This window comes from Geotrypetes seraphini, chromosome 1 (assembly GCF_902459505.1).
Source record: "Geotrypetes seraphini chromosome 1, aGeoSer1.1, whole genome shotgun sequence".
Classification (NCBI taxonomy): Eukaryota; Metazoa; Chordata; class Amphibia; order Gymnophiona; family Dermophiidae; genus Geotrypetes; species Geotrypetes seraphini.
The window spans coordinates 203195141-203208607 of record NC_047084.1 but is presented as its reverse complement, the minus strand read 5'-3'; the positions used below and the strand labels follow the sequence as shown (position 1 = coordinate 203208607).

At 41.1% G+C, this 13467-nt stretch overlaps 1 protein-coding gene across 1 annotated transcript in view; it reads left to right on the top strand.

Moving 5' to 3' along the window:
• Positions 1-13467, top strand: part of PDGFRL (platelet derived growth factor receptor like) — an 89713-nt gene that overhangs the window by 55443 nt on the left and 20803 nt on the right. Inside the window, exon 4 of the mRNA XM_033944206.1 lies at positions 11669-11962. Within this exon, the coding sequence (XP_033800097.1) occupies positions 11669-11962 (294 nt within the window). The remainder of the gene's footprint in view (positions 1-11668; positions 11963-13467) is intronic.

Below are 13467 nucleotides of genomic sequence, written 5' to 3'. Positions count from 1 at the left end.
AGGGATAAAATTTAACGTAGTCATAGTGGCTCCAGTATCCACAATAAAATTATAATTATGTCCATTTACTTTAATTTGAAGGCATGGATCCCCCTTTTTACCTTTTGGAATTTTGAAAGAAATATACTGAGATAGTCAATCCTGTCTTCCAAATCCCTCTCCTGACACAGGTTCAGGTTCCCAGAATTGTGGCTGCTGCGCTGTCCAGGGTTGCCATCCTCCGGTCCTACCTTGTCCTCGTACACTCCTAAAATTTCCTCTTCCTTGTCCCCGCATTATACCACTTCCTCTAAATCTTCCTCGACTTACTGCTGCATTTCTACACTCATTCTTATAATGTCCCATCAATCCACACTGCCAGCATCTCACTTGCGACCTTTCTGGATTCTTAGCCCTATTAATTTGAGCCAGTTCCACAACTATATCATTCTTTTCTTGGTTTTTTCCTTTTGCTTGTTCCTCTTTAATTTGCATTGTCAGAACCTTTTTCTGCAGTTGCACTAATTCCTTATCCTGTTTACTTAGCTCATCTTCAGTTAATCTGCAATAGTGAGTGATATGGGACACTATCTCTGCCCAAGCCTTGTTTTCCAAACCAACTACAGCATCTAATCTGGCTTGTATATTTTTAGGTAAAGTAGTTTTCAACATCTGAAAAGCTACAGCTATCATTCCTTGTGCGAACACAGGCTCTCCTGTTTCTTTCTCCCAATTATCCTCAAACCGTTTTATAAACTCATAAATATCCATTCCTACTTTAAATTTGTGTGCAATTACTCTGTTCATATCTTTATGATCAGGATATAACATACGCATCGCATGCCAAATCTGGGGTCTAACTGCATTAAATGATGAACCATCGTGTGCAGAGTTAGTAATGTTTAAGGTTGGAAATCCTGCCTGTGTAAAAATTTGGCTAGCTTGACCCCCTAGACAAAGGTATAGCATCCGCTTAATATCCCCTATTGCTAGTGTATATCCTGCCGTTATTTGTTCAAATTTTGCTATCCAATTACTGGCTCCTCCTAACATAGAGGGTAACTGTTTCTTAATATTTTCCTGGTCCGTAAAAGACCAGGGTATATATGTAGTGGCTACACCTCCTCCTGTTAGGGGTTTATAAATCAGGGGTGCTTGTAAAATGGGTGATCCCTCATTTCTAAGCTCCTGAGATTTATTTACATTGCTTTGTTCATATTTCTCCCAGATTCTTAAACCCTTTTGCATATATGGGTAATCCCATTGTGGATCTCCTTTCCCATCCCGTATGCAAAATCGTGCTATATCTAATTTACTTGGATCTAAAGAACCATTTCTGGGCCATATCTCCATCTGTGCGCTGGATACTTCAGTCCAGCCAGCCAAATTATCACACCATGGGACCACATAGAGCCAGGAATTTTCCTGCTGCGCTACATAATCCCTAGGTATCATAGCCTGGCTTACATAAGCAGCTGCACCTCTATCCTGAATTCCTGTTGTTGATAAGTCTTCTACCCACTTATGTAATATATCTGTCTGTTCTTCTAAATTCTGCAGGGCTTTCATAGTTAAATCTGATTGACGTGTCTGAAGCCCTTTTAGCTTCCCCGTTACAGGGTTTTTAGGTTTTCGAACAATCACCTCCTCTTCTGCATCTGCATTTGTGGATGTCTCAGAATCTGTCTCTACAGGTTTCATTTGTAAGACTCCAGATACATAGACCCAGTCTTTAGTCTGGCTATCTGATGTTGGTGCCGTGGGTATGGAGGTTTGACCCACAGTGGATAGGGGGGTCTTTTCTTTAGCTACATTTAAAGGTGTATAACCAATTGCTACTTCAGGAGTACTCGTAAGAAGTGGATATAGACTGCTTGTAACCTTCCCAGGCTCTAAATATGGTGGGGGCTCCAAACTCCCCCCTTGACCCGTAGAAAGACCTGTATTTTTATCTTTAACAACTGGTGTTGGGGATCCTGGAGAATTCTCACATAATTCATCCCACAAATGCCAGTATTCTAAATGTTTCTGCTGGGATTTTCCTTTCTTTGAATCTAAAATCCACATGCGCAAACAACATAAGTCTGACCATAATACAGACCCTTCTTTCGGCCATGTCCAGGATTCAGTGTTAATTACTGCTTTTCTACACCATTTATCATGAAAATGCTGTATCTCATTAGATAACAATGGATTAGCTTTTTTTATTGCTTCTATCGGCAACATGACTATTCACAATTACTCTCAAACAAGTCCTAAATCACCTAAATACTTTCTCCTCTTAGCAAACAAAACACTTCAAAACAAACACTTTAAGAAACAAACCCCAGGAGGTATTTACAAAATACACTGCCCCTCACAGCCAACCTTAACAGGACAGCTGTAAACCCCGAGAGGAAAAAACAGAGAGAGAAAGAAAGAAAGATCTGGCCAGAAAGACAGCAGAAATAAAGTCATAAAGCAATGAAGATACAATTTTTCTCTATACCCACAAATCTTAACAAACTAAACATATAATACAATATCCCCAAACACTATGCCTATATACAAAGCATTAATTCCTAAAATATAACTTACGGTATTCCGTAGCTTCAAAAAGGGCCCCCCAGTCTGTTACTCAAAGAACAGACATACCTTATGTTGCACTTTCAAAAGAAACCCACAGGTTCAAAAAATGAAACCTAGAAACACATAGTACGCTGCTGTCCCATCTGGGGTGCCATTTAATTGCGCACATGCGTACTAATAGCTTTCTAGGATTGTAAAATGAAATTAAAAAAATAATGATGCAAAATATTTTCATAAAATCCAAAAATCTTATTTTTTATTAGATATCAATATTAGGTCATAAGTGTACGCAATTAATTTTATTAGCAAATCAATTGGGTATCTTTTGCATCAGAGAATTATTACAGAAGCCAAAAACGCTGGCCTTGCTCCTAACAATTCCAATGTCTTATCAGTTACATGTCCATATATATCCTAAATGACGACATTCCTTCGTTACAATCCATCTGCAGTCTAATTGGTTCACATTATTTATTCCCATATAAGGCTAGCTTCATATAGGCGTGTCACAAATTACATTCTTATATCTAAAAAGTTACATTCTCACATTAAGCTTACATATTTTATAAAAAGAAGAAATACATAGATCAATATTATAATACACTTACAAAACTCCTCAGATTTTATATTCTTTCCTGTAAATGTCAGTGTTCTTCTCTATTCTGAGATCTCTGTCTCACAAAGACTGAACAAAGAAAAGATGGAAAGGAGCAGGTACCCCTCCCATCAAGGTTCTACGTAGAAAAAAGTTGCTCTCCAATGAAGTAGAAAAAGTTGCTCAAGGTCAGAGGTCAAACACCATCTGTTGCCTTATCAGGATCTCTTCAGGATTTCAGATATATGAAGATTAAAATAAACTATATTCCTAATCTTTATATTCCTAATCTACATTGGTTTTTTTAACATATTACCTATAACTACCTAAGTAAATTTCTATTATATAATTTTTCCTAACTTTCTGATAGCTAACTTTGGATCAATTCATACCATGATACACATATGGTTTAGATTTGTCCTTAGCAAACTCAAGTCATGGTAAACCAGGGCCCCCTGGTATGTGGATACCAGGTCAAAAGCCAACTCCTGTCTGCCTACATTTCCCTGAGGATTGGCCTAGTTCAGGCTGGTCACTCTAACACAAAGAAACTCTATAAGAAACCTAATCTTCTCATCTGGAGTACATTTGATATGGTAGTCATCAATCACAAAAATGTCTTAGCTTGCCTCCCTATATCCATCAAGCACATGACATATATCAAATCCATATGGTAACTTAAAGTCCCTGTTTTTAAACTTTTTGTATTTCTGATCATTTTATTCCAGATTATCCAATTTTCATTTATTAATTCATAGCTACTAATCCACATTCTCACTTGCTCTTGGATCAGGCCTTATCTAATAGTTTTTCTTTTCTTTCTAGCTAGTAAATCCTGATGCAATGTGAGAAAGTGTAATAGCTGAATTTTTTTATTTCATGTTTGCTCATTCTTACCTGCCCAGGTAAACAAAGCTGGCCCCAAAACTACTTAAGGTATAGGACCAGGTCCTTACTACTCATCCCAATATTTCCTTTACACGCTTCCATTTCTCTTATCCTTCATGCTCTACCTCTCTCCCTTATATCTTCTGTCTCACCTTCTCCTCTCCCTCTTTCTTTTCCCCCCTCCCCTTCAATAGAAGGAAAGGGAAACTATGGAATGTGTGCTGCTTGTAGTAGCTTACAATCAAGAATTAAAAAATTTAGGTAAAATGAATACACATATTCAGCCTCTATTTCTGGAATATAAATTTCGCCTCCTCCCAAAAAAACAAACCAAAACAAAACACCTCCATAAATCCACCCCAGTTCTATCCACATTTCTGCCACTTCCACTGAGAGGCTGTTCCATGCATCCATCACCCTTTTAGTTAAGAAATCTTTCCTTAAGATTATTCCTGACTTTATCTACTTTCACTCTCATCCTATGACTTCCTGTCTCAAAGCTTCCTTGCAACTGAAAGAGGCCTGCTACCTGTGCATTTATACCACAGAAATATTTAAATGTGTATCATATCTCCCCTTTCTTCCTTCTTGGCTGTTCCTGTCCTTAAGTAGCCAAATATCTTTCTTTCTTTTGGTCACCTTAAGATCATAAGTTATGATCACCCAGAGATCCTGCTCATCTTTTATGCAGAGAAGTATATCACTCCCTATTCTGTACTACGCCCTTGGTTTTTGCAGCCTAAATGCATGACCAAGCATTTATAGCATTAAATCTTAGCTGTCAACTCAAGACCCCTTTTCAAACTTCACTAGATCCCACTTTGTGTTATCTAACCTTCCTGGGTTTACATCTTATTGCAAATGACTGATTTTGCTTGATTACAAGAATTTTCTAGATTGTACTTTGAAACTACAGCTCATCAAGGTGGTTTATAATTTAAATCAACAAATTAAGCAATTACATCAAGCAACACAAAACTAACCGTGTAGTCAGAATTTCTCTAATAACTGTAGCTCAGATTTCCATGGGAAAACTAAAGTCTTATGTTGTTGGAAGATTTGTATTAAATTTAACAAGGATAGTTCCTGGTATTGGTGAAGGGATAAGGAATTCAAAAGAGAAGGGCCCAATGAGGCAAACATGAAACCTTTTATGCTTCCTAGAAGGTGAAGGGGCATTGACAAAGAAGCAAAAATTTCCCAGCAGCCCTTCTGCTGGTATCACTAACCAATTTGTTGAAAAGTTTTGTTTTAAGGACCACTGGTAATGCACATATCCTCAGCATGAGCACCATTTATTATTGGTGCCTCCCACTCAACTGGTTCTTGACTCAGGTGCTCACTTTATGACAGAGCTGTCAAAAACTCAGGACTAGCCTGAAATTTTTATCCAGGATTGGGTGATTTAGTAGCTCAGTTACTGAGCTGTAATGGCAAGAACAAACAGCCTAAAAGAAGGCATAGATTAATCTGTACTATATAAACTCTGTGTTACTGCATTGTTTCTTGTAAAGATAAATGGCTTCTTATAGATATAGTTAACCCAACTTAAGAACATAAGAATAGCCTTACTGGGTCAGACCAATGGTCCATCAAACCCAGTAGCCTTTTCTCACGGTGGCCAATCCAGGTCACCTGGTCAAAACCCAAAGAGTAGTAACATTCCATGCTACCGACCCAGGGCAAGCAGTGGCTTCCCCCATGTCTTTCTCAATAACAGACTATAGACTTTTCCTCCAGGAAATTGTCCAACCCTTTCTTAAACCAGATACGATATCTGCTTTTACCACAACCTCTGGCAAAGCGTTCCAGAGCTTGTTTGTTAATTCCTGTGTCATTCGGAAATGGAATGGAATGAAATAAACATCCTAATGAAATATTTGTTTCTATTATATTTTGTTTTATTTGCCATTAAAACATAATCAAGACATACTGTATTTTTTTCACAACCTAGACAGTAAGGTGCCAGTGGGGGATGGGAGAAAGAGCAGGATCAGCCACTGCATTGTTTCAGCAGCCTGTTCCAGCTTGTCTGAAATTTTTTTTAACCTGAAACTCAGCAGTAGCAGAGCGGTCAAATTACCCAGTTCCAGGATTCAGGCAAGAAATCCATCTCATAGGCTGACCCCTGAGCCCTTCCCTCAGTGAGAACATAAGTCAGCAGTCCCCCCCCCCCCCCCTCTATTTCAGCAGCAATCCACCATGAAGCAGATGTGGAATACAATAAGGAAAAGAATTGCCCTGGATTACGAGCCCCTGAGGGCATTCGGAAAAGTTGAAAGGGGACAGATTCAAAATGAATGCTAGGAAGTTCTTCTTTACCCAATGTGTGGTGGACACCTGGAATGCGCTTCCAGAGGACGTTATAGGGCAGCGAACGGTACTGGGGTTTAAGAAAAGATTGGACAATTTCCTGCTGGAAAAGGGGATAGAGGGGTATAGATAAAAGATTACTGCATAGGTCCTTGACCTGATGGGCCGCCGCGTGAGCGGACTGCTGGGCACAATGGACCTCAGGTCTGACCCAGCGGAGGCATTTCTTATGTTCTTATGCTTTAGAATATGGGATTTAATCAGCTGCTTCACTATTAGCTCCAAATTATAGAGTGCCCTATTGGGCAATTTTTTTTTTTTATTGGTAGAAAATACCAAAAAAAAAAAAGTCAAAATTAGAAAACAGAGAAAGACGACTTCAGTACTTAAATCACAATTGCAAATTCATAAAAAAGATGGTATTATTTATGTACAGTTTACTGTTCTCCCATGGGAGCTCAGAGTGGTTTACATGAATTTTATTCAGGTACTCAAGCAATTTTCCCTGTTTGTCCTTGTGGACATCTAATGTACCTGGGGCAATGGGGGGATTAAGTGACCTGCTCAGGGTCACAAGGAGCAATGTGGGTTTGAACCCACAACTTCAGGGTACTGAGGCTGTAGCTTTAACAACCACACCACACTCTCCCTATGTGTTGAATATTTTCAATTAAATCTGTCCATTTCTTATGCCTGCAAAGGAGGCTTGCTTATCACACCACTATAAATACACTTGCCATTTCTTCTTTCCAGATTGACCCGCAGTGCCTCTTCCGTACCATGTAGGTCTTGTAATTATGTGGCTTTAATATTATCTTTAACATAATGCCACTCCCTCTTCCTACCCTGTCTTTCCTGAATAGATTATAGCACAGAATAACTACAGTATATCCCAGTCATGGTTCTCTGTGACCGCCATTAAATCCAAATTGTTTCTATTCTTGGCACCTAAATGTTGGAGCCCACCTTATAGATTTACCCTCCATGTGTCTTGAGGTACTGTTGCCTATTGCAAATTCCATAAAATTTGGAAGGAAAACCACAAATGGTAAAAAAAATAGGATGCATTATTTCTCTTCTTGACTTTAATATTTCTGTATTAGGATTATTAACTGCCTTTATGAAGAGATTCATTCAAGGCAGTGCACAGCAGTTTAACATAAAACTTAAACATCATAATAGTACAATGACAATCATTGAGGCAAACTTGAAAACCTAGGGCTCCTTTTACGAAGGTGCGTTAGCGGTTTAACGCACGTAATAGCGCGTGCTAAATTGCTGGCCGCGCTATCCTCTACTGCCTCCTCTTGAGTAGGCGGTAGTTTTCCGGCTAGCGCGGGGGTTAGTACGTGATTAAAAGCCGCTAACCCGGCTTCATAAAAGGAGCCCCTAGTAATAGGACTCACATGAAAGAGTGTCAGAAATGTACACATTTAAAAGCACTGTAGAACAATCAAAACAAAGTATATTAATGTCAGTACAATACAAATGATACTATAATGGTCAGCATAGAAGAGTATTAAAATATATAGATATAGGATGATGTCAGCATAATAACAATGGAATAGAAGTAACAATTTAACACAATAAATTATATACGCTGGGAAATAAAGGGGTCCTTTTACTAAGGGCTCCTTTTACTAAGTTGTGATAGCGGTTTTAGCGCGCATGTAGCGCGCGCTAGACGCTAATACCAGCGTTAAGCTGGTGTTAGTTCTAGCCGCGTAGCACGGGTTTAGTGCGTGCTAAAATTCTGTGCGCACTAAAAACAGTATCGTAGCCCTAAGGTGTGCTAACTGACTTAGCGTATGCTAAAGATTAGTGCGCACTAAATGCTCTGGCGCCCATAGAATATAATGGGTGCCTTAGCATTTAGCGCACGCTAAATTGATCAGCGTGCACTAAATCAGTTAGCACACACTAAATCGATTACTGCGTCTTAGTAAAAGGACTCCCAAATGAACAAAATGATACCTAAGAAATTATCTCCCCCCCCCCCACTTTTATCAAGCTGCGCTAGAGGCTTTTAGTGCCGGCCGGCGCGGTAAGTGCTCCAATGCTCATAGGAATTCTACGAGTGTCCGAGCATTTTCCATGCCGACTTGCGCTAAAAACCTCCAGCGCAGCTTGATAAAATGGGCCCTAAATAAAGAAATAACAATAACATTCTAGTATTTTTGTACACTCCTATTAGAAATGTTTTAACCTTTGTAATTTACAGCATTACCAGGCAGCTCAGCACATGTGTTTTCATATCATAAGCTGATGTATTGTGAGCGGTTTAATCAGCTACATTATACATATCACTTAAATTCTGCTAGCAACAGGACCAAATTACTCAAAATTATTCCATTAAGCTGCTCTATAACTCTGAATAGTAACTACTTTTATATCATCTTCTTTTAATGGATACAGAGTACTGAGCTTTCTTTCTAGATTATAATTTTGTCATTTTTCTCCTTGCCATCAGTTTGCTTCTCTTTCAGATCCATGAAAGCAACACGGCAAATGGTTCTCCAAGATCCAATATGCACTGAGCTTCTCTGACTCACTGCATGAAAGCCTGAGTTAAAGATATGATTTTTACCAGTTTGGATTTTACACCAGCTGGTGTTCATTCACACCCGAGGTGGCCATTTTGGTGAAACATGGTCATATCGGGCATATTTGTATAAACCTGTGAGCTAAAGTAGTGAATAAAAAGTACAAATATGCCCGATATGACCATGTTTCACCAAAATGGCCACCTCGGGTGTAAATGAACACCAGCTGGTGTAAAATCCAAACTGGTAAAAATCATATCTTTAACTCAGGCTTTCATGCAGTGAGTCAGAGAAGTCTGCTCATTTTGTTAGTACTCTCTCAGATTCATAACATATTACAATAACCAGGTTCCCAGTTTTATGATACTTATTTTTTAGATAAGTTATTTTTTTTAGTACTGGGGTTGGTCTGGGAACAGAGAATAAGTGAGTTATGCAGGGCAGGATTAACCAATAGGCCAAGTAGGCACATGCCTAGGGCCCGAAAAGGTCAGGGGGGCCCGATGGAGGGCATCAACACTGTTTTTTCAAATGGCAATGGGCAGCATCGATCGGCAACGCAGCCCCCCCCCCCTCGGATCGGCAATGCGGCTCCCCCCCCCTCCCATCGACGAAAAGTATGACAAGCAAGCAACGCGGGTAAGAAAGGCAACGGGAACTGTAATTGTGCAAGTGGTGCTGCTTGCCCAAAGCTTCCCTCTGACGCAGCTTCCTGTTTCCACCTGGGCGCATGGTGGGGTGGGGCAGGGCAGCGGGGCCCAGTGTACTTCTGTGCCTAGGGGCCCTCGACAAATTAATCCTGCCCTGGAGTTATGTGCTAATCCACTCGTTTAGTGCAGCTACAGTGCTATGTGCTAACCAATTAGCATGAGGTAAGCACGTGAGCCCATACCGCCCACAAAATATGTGTCAGTAAGTGCTCACATGCCAATGGGAAAATCAACACATGACTATTTTCCAACAGTGCTAAAAGTACTGTATTGTATTTATTGTATTTGATATACCCCTTGTACATGGGTATTATGCAGTTTTAAAAAACTTGCCCCCTGCTTTACTAACGCATAGCGCGGGTTTTAGCACCAGCAGTGGCAGTAACTGCTCCGACAGTCGTAGGAATTCTATGAGCATCTCAGCAGTTACTGCTGCTGCCAGCGCTAAAACCCGCACTACGTGTTAATAAAGGAGGGGGTAATACAGTAGGCACATTGAACTACCCTCGCTGTCCCAGACAGGCTCATAATCTAAACTATAGTGCCTAAGAGAAAAACAACATTTGTATAATAGAGATAAAACAGAAAGGAGGAAAGAGGGAATACGACACCCCAGAGGAATCTTCAGAACATTAGTAGCAAGAGCCCAAAAGATCCAAGAAGAATAAATTAATGTGGTTACTTTGCAAACAAAAGAAAAATATAGAACAGTACGGCCGCACCTCGAATACTTAGTAGCCTTAGTGCATCCGGTAGCAGGAGGGAGTTGGCATCCCTCCTGCCGTTTGTTTTTTTTTTGGGGGGGGAATGGAGTCAGGAGTCTGGATCGCGTGGGGGGAGCACCGATGGCAGGAGGGAGTTGGCATCCCTCATGCCATTCATTTGCGGCGGCAGGCTTTTTTTGGGGGGGTTGGGGGGGCTTTTTTCTCTTTTTTTTTAATTGGCCAGATATTTTCATGTGTAATAAATGCAAAATATCTGGTCCATTAAAATAAATGGAAAACAAATAGAAAAAAAGCCAGCAGAAGCCCTGTGCAAATCATTTGCCCATGCAAATAATTTGCATTGCAAAAAAGATAGTGAATCAATCGCTGTTTCAAAATCGACCAGGAATCAGCCAATAGCAACTGAATCGCTATCTTTAGTGAATCTGGCCCTAAGTCCTTCCTCATGTTATTCACCCCACCATCTACTGTAGATTTTGGTATCATTCACAAAAAGGCAAATCTTACCTGACAGCGTAGAACAGGCTCAAGAACCAAACCTTGAGGTACACCACTGGTAACATCCCTTTCCTCAGAGTAATCTCCAATGACCACCACCCTCTATCGTCTTCCACTCAACCAATTCATGACCTAGTCTGTCCACTTTGGGGCTCATACCGAAGGCACTCAGTTTATTTATTAGACGCCTGTTTGGAACACTGTCAAAGGCTTTGCTAAAATCTAAACACACATCTAGTGCTCTCCCTTTATCCAACTCTCTGGTCACCCCCTCACAGAAATTAATCAGACTTACCTCAAGTGAATCCAGCTGTGCAATTTTATAATAGCTATTTTCAGCATGCTAAACATGCTTTTCACCTGAAAAATGCTTTATAAAATTATCCCCATTACAAAAAATGTATCCATTCTCCACATAAGTGGTTTTGAACTGAATAGAAATACTCTAAAAGTCACGATATGGCTTTCATAAAGAATGCAAAAGTTGTATTTATACGAAATGACCTTATTTGACAGAGTCCTGCTTTAAACCATAGGAAATACCCTCTACAAGGTTATGTCAACTAATTTGAAAGGGTGTTATAGCTTGTGGTGAAGAAACAGGGAAGCCAAAGGCGAAAACCTGAAAAATAGGTCACTTCCTATCCTCTGTATGTGCAGAAAATGAGGGAGGAGGCTTGTCAATGACTCAAAAAACTCTACCTGCCTTTTTATAATCTATTGGACGACTAAAACTTCAGCATGTGGATACTTGGTGCAGTGCTCTTACCTAGTAAGGATAACTTCTTTGTATCCAGGTGTCATTTGCTCATGTTCCTTAATAAAATATTTTCTTGTGTATTTTCATAGATAAAGATGAACTCTTTGTACCCTCTCCCACTTACTTTGACATTGTCTACATGTATAATGATAAGCCAGCAATAATTCCATGCAGAGTGACTATCCCATCAGCAAAGGTCACCTTGCATAGGGAGTTCCCGGCTGAGGAAATCATGGCAGATGGAATTAACCTAGCCTATGATGTGAAGAAAGGCTTTGTCTACCTGCATCCTAGCACTGACTACATGGGAGTTGTGTACTGCCGAGCAGAAGCTCAAGGAAAACCACAGATTTCAATCAAGTATCGACTGCTTTATGTAGAAGGTAAGATAGAAATCTCAGATCTGTAACTGTGAGCAATAGGGAGTTGCCTGATGGTCTTAGTCTAACCTTTCCTTAATGCAATTATGCTTCCTCTCCTCCAGACCTCATTCCCTCCCCCAACTTTTTCTTTGTTTCATCCTGCCCCCTTCTTTCTTTCTCTCTCCCCATGCCCCCTTTCTTTCTCTGTTTGTCTTTCTCTATCTCTCTCCGTGCCCCATTTCTTTCTTTCTTTCACCCTGCCCCTTATTTCTCTCTCCATGCCCCCTTTCTTTCTCTGTCTGTCTTTCTCTCTCCATGCCCCATTTCGTTCTTTCTTTCACCCTGTCCCCTTCTTTCTTTCTCTCTCCCCATACCCCCTTTCTTTGTCTGTATTCCACGTAAAGTTATGTACGAAAAGTTATGTAAAGTAAGGTATGCAAAGTTTGTAAAGTAATGTAAAGAATTGTATTGTCATCGCTTGGAAATGACCAGCCATCTTCTAATGTAATCCGCTTAGAACCGCAAGGCACAAGCGGAATAGAAATCACTAATGTAATGTAATGTTTGTCTTTCTCTCTCTCCGTGCCCTATTTCTTTCTTTTACCCTGCTCCCTTCTTTATTTCTCTCTCCATGCCCCCTTTCTTTCTCTATGTCTGTCTCTCTTTCTCCCCATGCCCCATTTTTTTTCTTTCTTTCTTTGTTTCACCCTGCCCCCTTTCTTTCTGGCTCCCTGTCTCCCCCCCTTTCTTTCTTTCTCTCTGCCCTCCCCCCATGCCACCGCCATTGGGAAACATGCTGCTGCCACCACCGCCAGGGAAAGGATGCCACTGGCCATTGGGAACAGGCCGGCGCCGAGTTCGCCCTGCTTCTCTTCCCTGCGGGGCCGACCAACTCTCGCCGCCCGACATCAATTATAACGTTGGAGAGAACGTTCTGGGCCAGCCAGGCAGCGATTGGCTGGCCCAGAACGTCCTCTCCGACGTCAGAATTGACGTCAGGCAGCGAGAGTTGGTCGGCCCTCGGGGAAGAGAAGCAGGGAGGGAGAACTCGGCCCCGGCCTGTTCCCGATGGCAGCAGTAGCAGCCATTCCCCAGCGGCAGCCTATTCCCCGGTGGGTGGCCAGCTGTGCACCCCCTTGGGGCGTGCACCCAGGGCGGACTTCACCCCCTGCCCCCCCTTGGTACGCCACTGTGTAAATGGTGCCTAAATTGCCAGCCATATGTCAGTCACACTTGGGCACTGTTTAAAGCAGGGGTGCCAAAGTCCCTCCTCAAGGGCCGCAATCCAGTCGGGTTTTCAGGATTTCCCCAATGAATATGCAAGGGATCTATTAGCATACAATGAAAGCAGTGCATGCAAATAGATCTCATGCATATTCATTGGGGAAATCCTGAAAACCCGACTGGATTGCGGCCCTCGGGGAGGGACTTTGACACCCCTGCTTTAAAGAATCACAGCTAATGGCACCTATCACAAAACTTAGGTGCCGGTAAAGTAGGCCAGGGTTTTACTAGCCTACATTGCA